This window comes from Microcaecilia unicolor, chromosome 1, assembly GCF_901765095.1.
Source record: "Microcaecilia unicolor chromosome 1, aMicUni1.1, whole genome shotgun sequence".
Taxonomy (NCBI): domain Eukaryota; kingdom Metazoa; phylum Chordata; class Amphibia; order Gymnophiona; family Siphonopidae; genus Microcaecilia; species Microcaecilia unicolor.
The window spans coordinates 651,881,198-651,899,229 of NC_044031.1; the positions used below are offsets into that span (position 1 = coordinate 651,881,198).

At 43.5% G+C, this 18,032-nt stretch overlaps 1 protein-coding gene across 2 annotated transcripts; it reads left to right on the plus strand.

The window, feature by feature from the left end:
- Positions 1-3,166: 3,166 nt before the first annotated feature.
- On the plus strand, positions 3,167-9,347 carry GPR152 (G protein-coupled receptor 152). 2 transcript variants are annotated; one of them, XM_030190344.1, is made up of 2 exons: positions 3,167-3,310; positions 8,168-9,347. In XM_030190344.1, the coding sequence occupies exon 2, from the start codon at positions 8,190-8,192 to the stop codon at positions 9,189-9,191; it is 1,002 nt and encodes a 333-aa protein (XP_030046204.1). In that variant the 5' UTR covers positions 3,167-3,310; positions 8,168-8,189; the 3' UTR covers positions 9,192-9,347. The 2 variants fall into 2 exon arrangements, with proteins under 2 accessions (XP_030046204.1, XP_030046203.1); XM_030190343.1 differs by having other exon boundaries at positions 8,185-9,347.
- Positions 9,348-18,032: the final 8,685 nt, after the last annotated feature.

Here is an 18,032-nt window from a genome sequence, read left to right on the forward strand (position 1 = left end):
TTTAGACAATTTTCTGGTTGAATTATGGCTGTGTGCTAGACATTGGATTGAGGACATTTCAACAAAATGTCTGAATTGGATTTAGACATCATATTGAAAATACCCCACTGTGTTTTCGAGCATGGCGGCCATAAGCGAAAATGTTGAATTATCCTGCCAAAATAGTAAAAAATGAAACATTATGGAAACAAACTGTATCAAATTAAACGTGCAAAGGGAGAGGAATATGTGAATGAAAAAGTACAGAGAATACCACAGCAGTTTATTGGCCCTGATTGTGGTTGCAAGCTGTGCGGTATGGATGACTTAAATGACCAAAATAAGCAAGAAATCCTTTAAATGCCACCCAGAACCTGTATCTGTGAGGAATGTTGACAAAATTTGATATCAAATGGTGTTGACTCTGAAATGAACATGGGAAACCAAGAAGCTGAACCTGGATGTTTAAGGTGACTGAGCTGGGCCTTGGGCAGGGCAGCCGGGATCGGGGCAGAATCATCATCGCCGCCCCCTTCAAATCGTTCATGTCATTGCCACCGCCGCCCCCCTTCCCTCTCGCCCTCCCCGAAGTACCTTGGCTGGCCCGCCCAGCTGCAGGCAGCGCAGCTCCTTCCTCTGCCCAGCATTGGCCTGCCCCCTGTGGCTGCTTTCCATCAGGTCGCACATGCTCACTCTCAAAACTGATCATATGCAGCCTGAGGGCCCAGCAGCTGCTAGGCAGGCAATGCAATGGGGGCCCGGGGTGCTGGAATTTTCTCTCTCCTGCTCCTGTCGGGATGTGATCACTGGGTCCTGTCAGGAGCAGAGAGAGAGAGAGACCCCTGCGCCAGGCTACCCCTGGAGGCCTGGGCCCGGGGTATTTTGCTCCCCCCCTGCCCTCCCTCTCGGCGGCTATGGAGTGGACTTATCAGATTCTGCACAAATAAGTTGTGTCAAGTACTACTTTTGTGATGTGCAATAAACATGACATGGATATGTAATTTTTTATATTTTTAGGCAGTGTGATGTAATATAACAACACATAGGAATCCTTTTACTAAGGCACTATTCGATTTAGCGCATACTAAGTGGTATACAGCCCATTATACTCCTATGGGCTTCATGGCATTTATTACAAGCTATTGCACCTTAGTAAAAGGACCCTACAGCACAAAATAAATCCTAGCCTAAAATGTTTTGAAGGTGCTTGGCACAACTTCAAACTGTTATCTAATCTCCATGGACAGGCCAAAATTTCTCAATGTCCAAATAAAAACTAGTAATCTTTTACATCAGATTTTTCTGTGCAGCCATGCAGTTAATCTTGTGTCTTTTATATTTTAACTAGCTGGTTAAGCCCGTTAAAACGGGTGGATTGTGTTTTGCAAAATGTAATAATTCTCACCTATCTCCCCTGCCCTCCCCTCCCCTGATCCATATCCACCAACCATCCTCTCTCCCCTACCCTCCCCCCACATCTAGCAACCCTCCTCTTTCCCTTGGCCTCCCCCCCCCCCCGTCCACCAACCCTGCTCTCTCCCATGCCCTCCCCTATGTCCAGCAACCCTCCTCTCTCCCCTGCCCTCCCCTCCCCTCCATCGATCCATGTCCAGCAACCCTGCTCTCTCCCTTGCCCTCCCCCCCCATGTCCAGCAGCCCTCCTGTCTCCCCTGGCCTCACCCCATCCACCGACCCTCCTCTCTCCTCTGCCCTCCCCCCATATCCAGCAACCCCCCTCTTTCCCTTGGCCTCCCCCCCTGCTCTCTCCCCTGCCCTCCCCCCATGTCCAACTACCCTCCTCGCCGCCCCTCCCTCCCCCCTCCATGCCAGGCCCCCTGCACTGACATGAAAGCGCCTCTCACCTTTGTGTGAAAGCGCTGCAGGCAGCAACAGATCGCTCTGCTGCTGCCTGCAGTATTTCCACACGGAGATGAGAGGCGCTGTCATGTCAGTGCCGTGGGTCAGATACGGAGGGCCGGGCGGGAGCAGCGGCGGTGACATCGGGGATGGGGGGTTGGAGGTTGGTGCGCCGGCGATGTTGCTTCGTCTCCAGGCTCCAGCAGCAGTTTTGCCTCTCTGTTCTGCCTTCTGATGTCATACGTCTTGACGCGAGGGCGGGACAGAGAGGGAAGTCTCTACTGCGCATTTGCGGGTGAGTTGGTCACTTGTCATTTATAGTTTGATATTGCATAATTAATAGACCATTAATATTAGACAGTAAAGGGGTCCTTTTACCAAGCTGTGGTAATAAAGATCCCTGTGGTAGCAGTGGGGGCTGCTTTTCCCACATGCCAGGGCCCTTTTTACTACAGTGGATAAACACTCATAAAAATAAAATGGCACGCGTTAAGATTACTCTTACCATGTGGCCATGCGTCGTGGAGCCCTTACCGCACACGTGTGCCCAATTACTGCCAGTTAGTGCCGCAGTAAAAATAAAATATTTTCTGCTGCGCCAGAAATGGCTCGTGCTTGAGGCGGAACTACTACTGGCAGCCACATTTGGCTGGCGGTAGTTCCAGGTCGCCACGCAGTAATCATGCCATAAAATGTCCCCAAAATATGTTAAGAAGCTTTAGGTTGTAGTCTTCATGTTATTTTTGTTATTTTTACATTTCTTTGATGACTTTGATGACGTAACAAAGTTAACAACATTAATATAACTTGTGAATCATGGCTTTCACAGGAAAAAAATCTAAATATAAGAACTGCTTTTGTCAAAAAATTAGAATTATGTGACTTATTAGGGTTTTGTGCAGTGCTGTTCAAATCCGGTCTTCGAGAAATACACCTGGTTTTCAGAGTAATTAAAAAAAAAAGCGATGCAATTCAATCTGGTTCTGAAACCAAATGTACAAAAATATACCTTCATGATTCTGTAACAATGCATGCTAGTCTTTCAGTGTTATATATCATACTGTCCTAGTTGCTTGGAGTATCATGTGTCCCACATTAGGCTGCAAAACTGGACGCATTTCAGACATTGATTTTCATAACGCAGACAAAGGAAAGAAAGCTTTAGCCTTTTTCAGTTCATCAAAGTGCCTGTGCCTAAGTAGTGATAATAACTGTATGTGCAACAGCTACAAGCACTGCTTCTATTTCATAAGGCTCCAAGTTTCTCTTCCTCTTTCTTCTTCAGCCATTTGCAATCAAGTGTCCCAACAAACCACAAATGTTTGTCGTTAATTACTAACAGAAGAATATAAATGCAGTTTAATATTTAGAGGTAAAGGTCTTGCACCTGTCTCAGGTTTTCAAGGGGACTCCCAGCAGACAACGCTACATAGAAAAAAGCCACAAGAGCACAGAAGATCAGTTCTTCAAAAAGGTTAGTATTTTCATGAACAGTTCACTAAATATAGATGAACAGAGATGGTCAGAGATGTGCATGAAAACCATTCTGCTTAGTCAGACCAAATAGCTGTAAATATTCATAGCAGATGACATACTTGTAAACCAGACCTGTCTGTGGATTTTCATAACTGGATTGTGGAAACAGAGAAAATGTGCCATACTTAAAATTGTAGTTATTTGGGATCAATATTAAAAGTGATTAACCTACCAGAAATAGCTCCTGGCCTGTTTAATGTGCGTGTTCAGGGCTAACCACTGATATTCAGTAGCATTTAAGTGGTTAGTGCCGCTGAATATCACCACAAACTACTAAACTCAAAGCTGGCTATTTTGTGGGCGGTGCATAGGTGGAGTCAGCCCTTACAGGATTAACTGCAGATACTCAGGACTTAACTGCCTAAGTTTAACTGTCAAATTGGACAGAATATCACACTTAACAGCATAAGAGGTAGCTGGCCACATAAACCTGGATATTCAGTGCTAGTGCCTGGACGTGGCCTGGCATTGAATATCCAGGAATCAGTGGCGTACCAAGGGGGTGGGGGCGGTCCGCCCCGGGTGCACGCTGCTGGGGGGTGCCGCGGCGCGCGCCTGCTCTGAGTTCGCTGACTTCGCGCGTTCGCTGCAGCTCCCTCTGCTCTGCCCTGGAACAGGGGGGTCCGCGATGCATCGGGGGGCGCCGCCTTGGGTGTCCGCCCCCCTAGGAACGCCACTGCCAGGAATAATGCCACAACCGGCTGAATACTGACCCCTTAATTCTTAAGTTCCACCATACTTGAATTCCTTCCTAGAATCAGAGATGAGAGGTAGGCAAATTGTTCCAGTAAATAAAGCGCAGTTTAATTTCTACAGTAGCAAATAAACCTCTTATTAATATGCTACTTTTATTGTGAAGGAGGAAAAGACTTCAGATGCTCAATCTTCTCTGTTTTCTATAGAAATATAAGTACGTGGTTGGCGCCTCCAATATCCACCATTGAAGGGGTTTTCTTCTTGGATATCGGGCGAGCTCATCATCAGTCAAAAACCTTCAACTGTATGGGAAAACTGTTTGTGGTCGCATATGTATAGAAAAATGGGCTGCACTTATCTGAGTTTGTAGCAATTGCCTGGCTGGGGACCCTGTACAGCAAGCCTCTGTTTTGCTTTGAGCTTCTTAAGGAGCGAAGTCCACCGCCTTGCTAGGTACTCTGAAATAATGCATATATCTATAAGCATTGAAGGGTAATCAGGGTTATGGTTACAGGGTAAGGTTATAAATCTTATGTAATCTTCTGGTTGCTTACCTAGTAGTGTTCGGCCTGTTTCCTAACTGGAAATAGACTGCAAAATGGCCACCGGTATTTAAACCAACGTTAATAAGCTGCTCCTCCCACTATGGAGGGTCTAAATTTCTTAAAGACACATACTGGTAAAAACTCAACTGATCTAAAGGAAAGCGTTCCACTCTATTCTGTTATTGAGACTGACAAGGGTTAAGGAATTTAACTTGTAAATCCACCGCTGATCTATTTGGTGTAATTTCCTATCACGATCTCCTCCTCTTATGGTTGTTTCTATATGGTCAATGGCAACACATTTATAATCTTCAAAAATGTGAGCAGTAGCCTGGCTATGTGCTTAGCTGAAATTGGGTGGCGGAGCAGGTGGGGGGAAGAGGGGTTGGTGGTTCAGAGGCGAGAATAGGGGAGGGCAGACTTATATGGTCTGTGCCAGAGCCGGTGATGGAGGCGGGACAGGTGGTTGGGAGGCGGGGAAAAAAGTGCTGGGCAGACTTATACGGTCTGTGCCCTGAGAAAGACAGGTACAAATCAAGGTAAGGTATACACATAAGTTTATCTTGGGCAGACTGGATGGACCATGCAGGTCTTTTTCTGCCGTCATCTTACTATGTTACTATGTTACCAGGCGGAGCCTTCGATCTCTGATGGGAAGATTGAATTGATGATCACTAAGCCACTGTTTTAATGGCCTAGTGGTCTTTCCCACATATATTTGCCACATGGACAACTTAACACATATACCACATGTGTGGTTTCACAGTTTGTATTATGTCTGAGCTGATATTTCTTTTGATCATGAGGATTACAAAAAGTGTCCATTTTCATCATATTGGGGCAAAATATACACTTGCCACATGCCTTATGACCTAGATCAATATCTGATTCTCGCTCTGAGATTTTGATTGTAGTAAATCACTTAAGTTAGGCCTATGGGAGTAGGCTATTTTAAGTTGAAAATTACGGAATACGGGTGCGTTTGTAAAATTCTGCAATGCTGTTTAAGAATATTGGCTACCTTTCTAGTGCCCTGTGTATAACACAAGTTTGTGCATTTGAGTCTTCTTTTGTGGTTTTAGGCAATAACAGAGCCTGTCTATGGTTATATTTGGCCCTAGTCTATGACTTGTGTAAAACTTTGTCTGGATATCCTCTCGTTCTAAAATTCTGTAATAGGATTTTTGCTTGTGATTTAAATCTATTATTTTCACTGCAAATTCTACGCTATCTTAAGAGTTGTGAAAATGATAGACTATCAGTAGTTGCTGTCGGATGATTACTTTGATAATGCAACAAAGAATTGCGATCTGTTGGTTTAATGTATACCTCTGTTTTGAACGACGATTGTGCTTGGGTGATGAGTATGTCTAGAAACTTAATTTGAGTGACTGATTGTTGCATGATGAATTGTATGTGGGTATCCCTTGTGTTTAGCCACATGAAAAACTGTTGTAGTTGTTCCTGGGTCCCATTCCATAGCATAAATATGTTGCCTATGTATCTGTCAAAAATACAGAAGAAACCTGTCTTCGCAAAAAACACAATAATCAAAAACAGCGAAGATGACGCAAAAAAACGGAAAAAGGAAAAGAAAACAAACAAAAGATAAAAACAAAAAGTAAATAAAAAAACAGTAGAAAAAAGGAAATTAAAAAATTGAAAATACAAAATGCACACAAGGAAGAAAAAACTATAAGAACAAAATTATGAACAAAATATGAAAATCAAAAAGAGACGACACAAGCAAAATGAAAAAAAACTAAATAAACTTATTAAGGTGATATGACTCGACACAGCTGTGTTTCGGCCCAACTGGCCTGCGTCAGGAGTCTGTTACACCATGTATGTATTATCTGGTAATATCAGTCCTTGAAGGGTATTCAATTAAACGACACCTTTATTCAATAACACTCTACCTTTAAAAGGCTGTGTGCACGGTTTCACAAAAATCGTTATAGAAGACTCTGGTGCAGGAAATGTATGTATATCTCATTAAAAAAGCTACAAAGCTACTTGGCGTTCGCTGGCAATCCAGCAATGCCAGCGAACGCCAAGTAGCTTTGTAGCTTTTTTAATGAGATATACATACATTTCCTGCACCAGAGTCTTCTATAACGATTTTTGTGAAACCGTGCACACAGCCTTTTTAAAGGTAGAGTGTTATTGAATAAAGGTGCGTTTAATTGAATACCCTTCAAGGACTGATATTACCAGATAATACATACATGGTGTAACAGACTCCTGACGCAGGCCAGTTGGGCCGAAACACAGCTGTGTCGAGTCATATCACCTTAATAAGTTTATTTAGTTTTTTTTCATTTTGCTTGTGTCGTCTCTTTTTGATTTTCATATTTTGTTCATAATTTTGTTCTTATAGTTTTTTCTTCCTTGTGTGCATTTTGTATTTTTCAATTTTTTAATTTCCTTTTTTCTACTGTTTTTTTATTTACTTTTTGTTTTTATCTTTTGTTTGTTTTTCTTTTCCTTTTTTCCGTTTTTTTGCGTCATCTTCGCTGTTTTTGCCTATGTATCTGTGCCATGTATACAGCAACTGTTTCCAAGGATTCCTTTGTAACCATTTTTCTTCATAATAAATCATATATAAACAAGCTACTGATGGGGCGCACATGGCACCCATTGCCACCCCTCGATTTTGTTGGTAAAATTGATCTTGGAACAGAAAATTATTTTTTGTTAATGCTATTCGCACTAGTTGCATTAAAAAAGAAGTGGGTATTTGATATGGGTGGAATCTTCTTTCGAAACAGTCTTTTATAATTTCCAGACAGTCTACTTGAGGTAAGGATGTGTATAATGCAGTGACATCTAAAGTGACCAGTGTGAAAGGATGAGCCTCAGAAGGTATTGTGTCCAAAATCGTCAAAAAATGGGTGCTGTCTCGTAAATGTGACTGGTTGTTTTTCAAACATTTCTAAACCCATTGCTGTTTTGAGGGTGGAGATCTCCTCTATGATTTTAATCTTGTGCTCATTTAGTTCTTTTTTGCTACGTTCGATGCTAAATAGCATCAGATCTAACGAACAGTGGTTCAATATTCTGTTCCATTTATTGACGAATTCATCGTCTTGCTTGAAAATTTGAGGGCTGACATTCATTCTCAGCCCTCTCGGAATCCATTCATTGTTGCAATAATCAATGAGGGTGGCACCATTTGTCTCCAATTTAATTATTTAATTACAGGCTTGTTGTAGAGCGTCCCGAACCAGGCAATTGCTACAAACTCAGATAAGTGCAGCCCATTTTTCTATACATATGTGACCACAAACAGTATATAGTCGGAGGTTTTTGACTGATGAGGAGCTCACCCAATATCCACTTCAAGAAGAAAACCCCTTCAGTAGTGGATATTGTAGGCGCCAACCACGTACTGTTATTTCTATCAAAAACAGAGAAGGTTGAGCATCTGAAGTCTTTCCTCCTTCACAATATCAGTAGCATATTAATGAGAGGTTTATTTACTATTGTAGAAATTAAACTGAGGTTCATTAACAATACACCATCATTAGTTTGAATTATCCAGTAAATAAAAGTAATCATTTTCTTTCAGGCGCAATGGTGCTAGCGAATTGCAGCATCAACACCAAAGATTTCTTGCTACACTGGATCAAAGCAGTTCTGAGATCATCATTTGCCTTCCAGGCCATCAGCATCCTGACCTTTATTCTTGGGGTGCCTGGAAATGGGCTAGTCCTCTGGATGCTTGGCTTCCGTCTGCCACTTACTGAGACCACCGTCTTCTTCCTTAACCTGTCACTGGCTGACTTCCTCTATGTCCTTTTTGTTCCACTGCGAGTGGTATACTCTAATCGTCTCTTTGATTGGCCCTTTGGAGAATTTTTGTGTAAGATGGACTTCTTTGTGGCATTCATAAACATGCATGCCAGCATTTTCTTCCTAGCGATGGTCAGTGCGGACCGGTGTCTTTTGGTAACAATGCCTGTTTGGTATCGGAAACGGAGATCAAAGAGGTTCTCCTATATGGCATGCATTTTGGTATGGCTGCTGTCTATTGTGTTATGCTCCCCTTATCTTTTATTCTCTAGTGCCCAAATCATGTTCAACAAAACCATCTGCTTCATCAACTATTATCCCACAGTTGAAAACACTGCCTATAATTGGCAAGAGAAAACTATGGTTCTTGTGCGATTTTTGATAGCCTTCTTCATCCCCATCATCATGATTATCAGTTGCTATATAATCATTGGACTGAGGGTGCGCCGAATGAATTTGGGAAATCCTGCACGAGTCTACCGGATTGCCATTGTCACTGTCCTAGCGTTTTTCATCAACTGGACACCCTACCAAATTTTCAGTATCATCAGTCTCTTCCAGAATGTAAAGCTTAATTGCAGCTTTCACCCATCGGTCTTTATAGGTTATCCAGTGGTCTATGCCTTTGCCTACATCAACAGCTGCATAAACCCCATCCTGTATGTATATGTGGGGGGTGGCTTCACACGGAAGCTGTTGCAATCACTGGTTGCTGTGTTTGAGAAGGCTTTCAATGAAGATGACCTTTCAGAGAGAAAAGGACTAAGCGGGGGTTGTCATTAAGGCCATCCCTTCCAAAGCTCAGCAGGGAAGCCAGCATACCTTCATTACCACAGAATGTTAACCCAGTTTTCTGTGAAGATCTGTGATTAATTGCAGCCCTACTCTAGGGTTATGTGCAATGTGAATAATTACTGCTATGAGAAGAATACTGGGTCCAGATTCCATTCTCAATGGTGTTTCATCAAGAGATCTGGTTAAAAAAATTTATGGCAGGGGTACAAGAGTTAGTATCTCTGTGTTATAGTCCACCATGTCCATTCCAGTAATAATAATGTGATGATATTGATATCTGAGATTATCTGTCAGGATATTAAGGCTGCCTATTATATACATGGTTAAGTTATTTCTCAGCACACAGATTTTGCATGTGAAGTCTATTATCAGGATTTCTCCTGATATTGAGATCCTATGATTCTGAGCATCCTGTTTTTTCCATTTTTCAGATTTTGCAATGCTAATCTCAGATGTACATAATGAGATGGTTCTCAAAGGATTTCTCATGGTTTTAGCAATCAAACAAATTAAGGCACAGGGAGATACAGAGGCATTTCCAAAATCATCTGGAAGGTTGCTGGGATCTGTACCTGAGTGCTCTGCTTGTCTATATGCAGCAGTGGCATAGCCAGACAATCAGTTGTGGGTGGGCCTGAGACCAAAGTGGGTGTGCACAAAATTTTACCTGCCCTGCCCTACCCCCACCTCAAGATATAAATTACATTTTCTTTGAAGGTGGCCAGAATTCCCTTTTACCAAGCTTGGCAGGCAGCAGCAACGTCCCTCAGCCACTGAGGCCAGCACCCCACACATGTTTAGTTGTTGGTGCCTCAAGGAAACTGTCGTCGACTGCAGAGCGTGGGAGAAGGGAGTTCTGACTGTCTTTGGATGAATCTCACAGCTGGGGATGTTTGAGGATTCCTCCAGCTATATAGCAAGGATCAGGACCAACGTTAGCTGTGCTAAAGCCCAGGTCAGAAAATAGGGCCCCCTTCCCTGAACCCCTCTCCTTTCTGTCTCCTCTCCAATTTCCCCACCTGCTAGTACTATCACACCACAAAGGGTACAGGATGCACCACATGTTAACAATATCAAAATGCTTACTAACCAAACAAACAAACAAACACACTATGAATCAATTTATTGCATCAACATATGTAATTTTTGTTTAATTTTTAAAGACAACAAGGCATCATATATAGCTCTAAAATGAACTATTGGATCTCCTAGAGTGCACAGCTATTCTAGATCCAAAGCTCTCGAATTATCTTTTGCATCCAAAGTCTTATTTTATCTTTTATATAAAAATGCACTTTTGCAACAAACTTAAAAAAAAAAGACAACAAAAGAGCGACCAGTTCACGTATCTGAGAATACAGATTATAGAACTGTAGAGAATTGATCAACACACCAACAGACCCTCACCAAATACAGAACAAGGGATCACAAATTAGAAATAAATATTTAGACAAAAATTTAGCTGGGAACTCCAAGAAGTTAAACTTAGCATGTACTGCAACACTGGAGAAAGGTAAAATAGAAATGGATTTGCATTTCCTTTTCAACTGAACACAGTACAAAGAGATTTACTATGCGCATTTTCCAAAGCTAACATATTCCATTTAAAGCATTCAAAATATTTTTTTCCTACCTTTGTAGTCTGGACATTTTATTTTTCTATCACATTGGTTCATGTTTTTCTTTTCTGCTTTCCTGTCTGTCATCTGCTAATTTTCCTTCAAGCGGCTGCTGTCTACATGTCTGTTCTCCTTTCTCCTGTCTATCCCCTCACTACACCTCCTCTATAATATTGATCATTCCTTTTTAGCTCTTTCCTCTCTTTTTTTTCCTTTTCTGCTCTGTCAACTCAAATTTCACCATCACCCTTCTCTTTTTTACTTTTCAGCCACCTATCAAATTTCCATCTTCTTTCACACACTAGCTCTCCCATCTCAAACGTTCCTCAGCCCTCCATTCTCTTCATCTTAAATCTAATCCCCATTACCATATTTCTACTCTCTGTAATCACTATCCTCTCATTCATTTCTTTGCCAACCCTTTTTGACCTCTCCCATATGGTTTCATCATCCCCGCCACCCTTCTAGCCCAGTAGCTGCTCTCTCTTTCTCCCCTCTCGTAGCCTGACATCTCCCTGTGCTTTCTCTCTTCCCTCCTGCTCACTCCCCCATTTCTCCAGTATTTCTCCCTCTCTCGTCCCTCACTTTCACTATCTGGCATCTTTCCATCACTCCCTTCTGCTCCTGGATCCAACATCTCCCGCTTTATCCCACCTCCTGTGTATCTCTCCCTCCCTCTCATCTACCCCATGTCAAAAATCTCTCCCGTTCCCTCCCTTGTGCCCCAAATCTCTCTTCTCCTCCCCCCATGCAACATTTTCTCCTTTCTTCCTGTCCACTACCTTGTCCAAAATTTCTGCCTCTCTCCCCTGTGCACCATCTCCCCTCCCCTCCCCTCCACCCTTATGTCCAGCATTTCACCCTTCCCTCCACCCTTATGTCCAGCATTTCACCCTTCCCTCCACCCCTATGTCCACTATTTCTCCCTCTCTCACCCCCTTACCCTCCATGTAGCATCTCCCCCTCCCCTATACCCTTATATCCAACATTGTTCCCACTTTCTCACCCTCCATGCGGCCTCTCTTCCTCCCATCTCACCCTTATGTCCAATATTTCTCCTCTCCCCATCCCATGCCATCCCAAGTCCAACAATTCTGTCTCTATCACACCCCCTCCTCCGTGTAGCATCTCTCTTTCCCTACCCCACCTCACAACTCTCCTATGAACCGGTTCCCAGCAGCAGCAGCAGCATGGAGGGGAGCAGGCTGGGTTCTCACGGTCCTGCATCTCCCTCCCTTATGCATCTTTCTTCCTTGAACAGGTTCCCAGAAGCAGCAGCAGCGATTCCCACAATTTGTCTGCCGCTATACTGGAAGCCTCCTTTCTGCCGTGTCCTGCCGGCACCTAGTCAGAAACATAGGAAGTTGCGACAGAGGGGAACACAACTTTTAATAAATATGTGATGAGGAACTAGATAATAAGGATTATTATCAGAATTAGATTCCTATTTTGTAAAATTTGATTATATGATTGTTATAATGGATTTATTTGTCTTTCCTAGACTTATTTGGTTCTAGTGTCTTGATTGTAGCCTGCTACGAACTGTTTCTCCTACCCTAAAGCCAGCACTGACTGAGATTTCCCAGTAGGGAAACTGGCACCCAGAACTGGTTTATAGATTGGGTAATGAAGCTCAGGGAGGTGCTACCAAAATGCTGCAGAGTTGCAGCCTGGTCCCAAGCCTTCCCTCTGACCCATCCCAACTATGCAGAAACAGAAAGCGATGTCAGAGGAGGTGGAATGGGCCAGAGGGAAAGTTTCGGACCAGGCCGCAGGCAGCGTATGTGCAACGCTGCCACAGAGGGTGCCAGAGACCAACAGAAAACCACCCTTAAGATAGGATCAGCACAGGGTGGGGTGATGTTGAACCATGGATGGGGAGGGGGGATGATGCTGGATTGCACCCAGGACAAGGGTTGGGAGCAGAAGAGATACTTGGAGGAGACAGGAGACACTGCAATGTGACTAATTTTTAAATCAAAATTAATAACTAATGCATTAATCACAAAGTGTGATTAACTTGCAGCCCTAATCAACAATGCACAAAAAAGGAAACATTTTTCACCAGAAAGGAAGTTCTATAAGAAGTCACAATAGAAGGTTCAAGGAGGGTAAATTCAAGACTAACATTAGGTAATATTTCTTCATAGAGAGGATGGTAGGGGCATGGACTGGCATCTTTTCCAGTGGAGAATGTGAAAGCAAAGCAGGAACAGTATGAAAGCAAAGCTGGAAAATGTGTGAGGTATAGAGTATTTTAAGAGGAAGTAGCATTGGCTACATGGCCCTCATTGATTGTATAATCTGTCATATTCTAAATTTCAGTTGAAGTTAACAATATGAAGCAGCATCGAGGATATTAAGAGCCAAGAGTGTACCATACTCAGAGCAGCCAGATGGTATAACTTCAGCCTAGTGAAACTGTCAGAAATTCTTCTTTAAGTGTGTATGACGGGAAAAGGCAGCACTGCCCTATCCTTCTGAGAAAAAAATGCTCCTCTGATGCATAAATTATTTTCTTTGAAATTCCAGAACTTTCTGATTCAGGTACCTTACCTGATTCACTAAAGAAAAAAAGCAAATGACTGGAAAATAGCCAAAGAGGAAGTAGATGTGGTGGAATCAGGTCCAATAAGGGAAGAAAATAGATGCTAACACTGTGCCAGTCAGCTCAGATCTCTCAGGCCTATGAGGAATCACTGTGCCACCTGGGAGTGGGTATGTCATGTGAGGAAGAGGGTGTGGCAAAGATTGCTGGGGAAAAAAAAAAGAAAGCAACTGTAGCCCCGGAGTACCTCTGGTACTCAAAGTTGCCAATTGGGTGGTTTCCGCGACCCGCTGTGGGAAATTTTTGCCCGCCGCGGGTCGCGGTTTTTTGGGCTGGTTTTTGGGTTTTTTCGGTGGTTTTTGTGTGGTTTGGGCAGGGCTAGTGACGTTTTGGGCGGGGCCGGTGACAGGGGGCGGGGACAATGACGGAAAAGGCGGGGTTGATGACGGCGGGGGCTGGGTTGATGACGGCGGGGGTGGGGGTGTGAACTTTTTGGGTGGGTTTCAGGGCCGAGTACCTGGCAACACTGCTGGTACTGGTGCTAGAGTTACTGAGTGATTAGGGGCAGGCACTCCATGCTCCAAACCTCAGGGGCCAGAATAGATATGGATGGGCTTGAGTGTAAATTTTAAGGGGCTTCGACATTAGCTTCAGAACTTTTAGTACAAGAACAGTGCTGGGCAGACTTCTACAGTCTGTGCCCTGAGAATGGCAAGGACAAATCAAACTCAGGTATACATATAAAGTATCGCATACCATGTAAAACAGGGGCGTAGCCAGACACCCAATTTTGGGTGGGCCTGGGCCCAAGATGGGTGGGCAGAAGAACTCCGCCTTGTCCCACAAGTAATTTGGTCTCTCTCTCTCTTGCCTGCATGCCATATGGTCTATCAAACATCCCCCTCCCCCGCATACCTTTTAAATAGCAGATTTTCACTGACAACGAGCAGCAACTAATACACAGTGCTCATGTTGACCTCACAGCCTTCCCTCTGATGCAACTTCCTGTTTCTCCATAAGCAGGAATACATCAGAAGGAAGGCTGCAGGGCCGGTGCGAACAGTATGTATCAGTCGCTGCTTGTAGCAGGCAAAGATCTGCTATTTAAAAGGTATGCAGGAGGGACAGTTGGGAGCTTTCAGCTGGTGGGGCTTGGGAATCCCTGCCAGCCACATTAGAGATGTGCTGCTATTGGGTGGGCCTGAACCCAAAGTGGATGGGCCTGGGCCCACCCAGGCCCACCTTTGGCTACTCCACTGATGTAAAATGAGTTTATCTTATTGGGCAGACTGGATGGACCGTACAGGTCTTTATCTGCCGTCATTTACTATGTTACTATGAAGGAAAGACAATATTTCCAGGTATAACCTCTATGGGTGCTCTTCTTACAACCCCAGGCAAGATCGAGTTCAAAAAATTAAAAGGTTTCACAGAGAAAATGTTTTAGAAACAGCTCCAGTATAGTATCACACAGGAAAAACAGAAGACCAATGTCTGGTACACTCACATTACACTTGGTAGACACAACTGAAATCTACTAACTGCCATCAGAGTACTCATGTATGGGTAGGACCTCAATCCTCTTCCTGGAAAAACTGGGTGGACACATGGATAGGATGGGCACTCCGCTTCTCTCCAGCTGACCATCCTTATCACTTTTTCTTCTTGCACACTCACTTAGTCACTCTTTCTTCCTTGGAGCTACTGTAGAACAACTCCAGAACAACTCCTAAGATTCAACACATACCTGAGGATCCCCTCTTCTTAGCCCCAAGCCCTCTTGGCCAGGCTCTCCCATTGATCCCCAGCATGCCTCAATATGGGCAGACAAAGGGCACAGACCCCCTTGCTTACATACTTCCCTAGGGGAAAGTGCAATCAAATACATACGTCCTATTATGTATACATTACTGCTAGAGATTGGGGGATCCCTGAAGTCTCTTTAGTAAGGGGAATTTTTGGATCCCTTTACAAAATGAAAGGAAGAAATGGATAGTTTTTTTATTTGCCTACATAATTTTTCCACCTGGGATGGAACAGAATATTGCAACCTAATAGACTTTTTAAGCAGCTACAATAGGTTGTAGGGATGAGCATTCATTAGGGTGCATTCGGTTCATTAATGCGCCTTAAAGAATTAAGAGCATGCTAAATCAATGTGATGTGTTTTAACCTGCAAATTACAAATTAAACACATGTTAAGTTGATCAATATGTGCAAGAGCCCGTGCCTTCCTTCTAGAAGCATCACAAACCATAAGTGCGCCCAATGTGACATGACCCCATTGTTCTCCTGCCCCACCCACTTGCGTGACATGAGCAAGAGAAGCCAATGGACATTGTGCCCTGGCTTCCCTTGCACCCTATGTGGCCACACTGGCTGTATATAGCTATCTACAGCATTGCTTTCTTTCACAAGGTATCTAGGGCAAGTACAAAGGCTGATAGAGTCCACAGCTGGAGCACAGCACATCCATATTTGGTTAAATAATGATGTTGAACTGTACCCTGCTTCTTTTTTTTTTTTTTAACCATGGCAGTGGAGGGAGGAGAGGATCAGAAAAAGTATTGAATACGATGGAAAGGTGAAAAGAATGTGAGGGATGAGAGATTGACAGAGGCAACAGAGACAGTAAACTTTAATATTTCAGAGGGTAAATACCTACAATGGTGAGAAAAACAATGCCCTTAATTGCTTCTGTTATTTAATCTTCTTGAAGCCAGAAGGATGCTTGGGTGCATAAGGAGAGGGATGACCAGCAGGAAAAAAGAGGTGATAATGCCCTTGTATAAGTCTCTGATAAGGCCCCATTTAGAATACTGTGTGCAATTCTGGAGACTGCACTTATGAAAGGATATAAACAGGGATGGAGTTGGCTACAAAATTGGTAAGCAGTCTCGGTCATAAAACATAGGGACAGGCTTAGGGACCTCAACATGTATACACTGGAAGAGAGACAGGAGAGATGGGATATGATAGAGACGTTTAAATACCTCAGTGGCGTTAATGTACAGGAGGTGAGCTTTTTTCAAATGAAGGAAAATTCTGGAATGAAAGGGCATACGATGAAGTTAAGAAGAAATAGGCTTAGGAGGAATCTAAGAAAATACTCTTTCACAGAAAGGAAAGAGATGGTAGGAAAAGCCATCCCATGGCTTTTCCTACCATCTCTATGCTGATGACTCCCAAATCTACCTTTCTACCCCTGATATCTCACCTTGCATCCAAACCAAAGTTTCAGCGTGCTTGTCTGACATTGCTGTCTGGATGTCTCAACGCCACCTGAAATTAAATATGACCAAAACCGAGCTTCTCAATTTCCCCCCCAAACACACCTCCCCGCTCCCCCCGTTTTTTTATTTCTGTTGATGGCTCTCTCATTCTCCCTGTCTCCTCAGCACGAAACTTTGGGGTCATCTTTGACTCTTCTCTCTCCTTCTCTGCTCATATCCAGCAGATCGCCAAGACCTGTCGTTTCTTTCTTTACAACATCCGTAAAATCCGCCCCTTTCTTTCTGAGCACTCTACCAAAACCCTCATCCACACCCTTGTCATCTCTCATTTAGACTACTGCAATCTGCTTCTTGCTGGCCTCCCACTTAGTCACCTCTCCCCTCTCCAGTCGTTTCAAAACTCTGCTGCCCGTCTCATCTTCCGCCAGGGTCGCTTTACTCATACTACCCCTCTCCTCAAGACCCTTCACTGGCTCCCTATCCGTTTTCGCATCCTGTTCAAACTTCTTCTACTAACCTATAAATGTACTCACTCTGCTGCTCCCCAGTATCTCTCCACACTCGTCCATCCCTACACCCCTTCCCGTGCACTCCGCTCCATGGATAAATCCTTCTTATCTGTTCCCTTCTCCACTACTGCCAACTCCAGACTTCGCGCCTTCTGTCTCGCTGCACCCTACGCCTGGAATAAACTTTCTGAGCCCCTACGTCTTGCCCCATCCTTGGCCACCTTTAAATCTAGACTGAAAGCCCACCTCTTTAACATTGCTTTTGACTCGTAACCACTTGTAACCACTCGCCTCCACCTACCCTCCTCTCTTCCTTCCCGTTCACATTAATTGATTTCATTTGCTTACTTTATTTATTTTTTGTCTACTAGATTGTAAGCTCTTTGAGCAGGGACTGTCTTTCTTCTATGTTTGTGCAGCGCTGCGTATGCCTTGTAGCGCTATAGAAATGCTAAATAGTAGTAGTAGTAGAAAGGGTGGTGGATGTGTGGAATGGCCTCCCAATGGGGGTTGTGAAAATGAGGACTGTGTCAGAATTTAAGAAAGCGTGGGACAGGCACTTGGTATCTCTAGGAAAGGAGGAGTTAATGGCTATTGAGGATGGGCAGACTGGATGGGCCACTTGGCCCTTATCTGCTGTCATATTTCTCTGTTTCTATTTGAAATGTTTTGCATTCTTGTGTATTCTTAAAGTTTACTACCCTGATTCTGCACTATATTATGGTGCCATTTTAGCTCTTGATGTTTTTTGGAATCCACCTAGGACTTCTGAATTGGTGTCTTACAAATTTTAAAATAAATTTAAAAAATACCCTAAGAGGAATCACAAAGTGGCATTGTGCAATTGTATTGCTATGGACTTGTAAAATCATATTGTTGGTAAAGATATATTACGGAGCTGGAATAGAGGGTGTAGAAGT

Bases quoted from the DNA above. Each gene is read 5' to 3' on its own strand.
- GPR152 (XM_030190344.1), top strand. From the start codon at position 8,190: ATGGTGCTAGCGAATTGCAGCATCAACACCAAAGATTTCTTGCTACAC.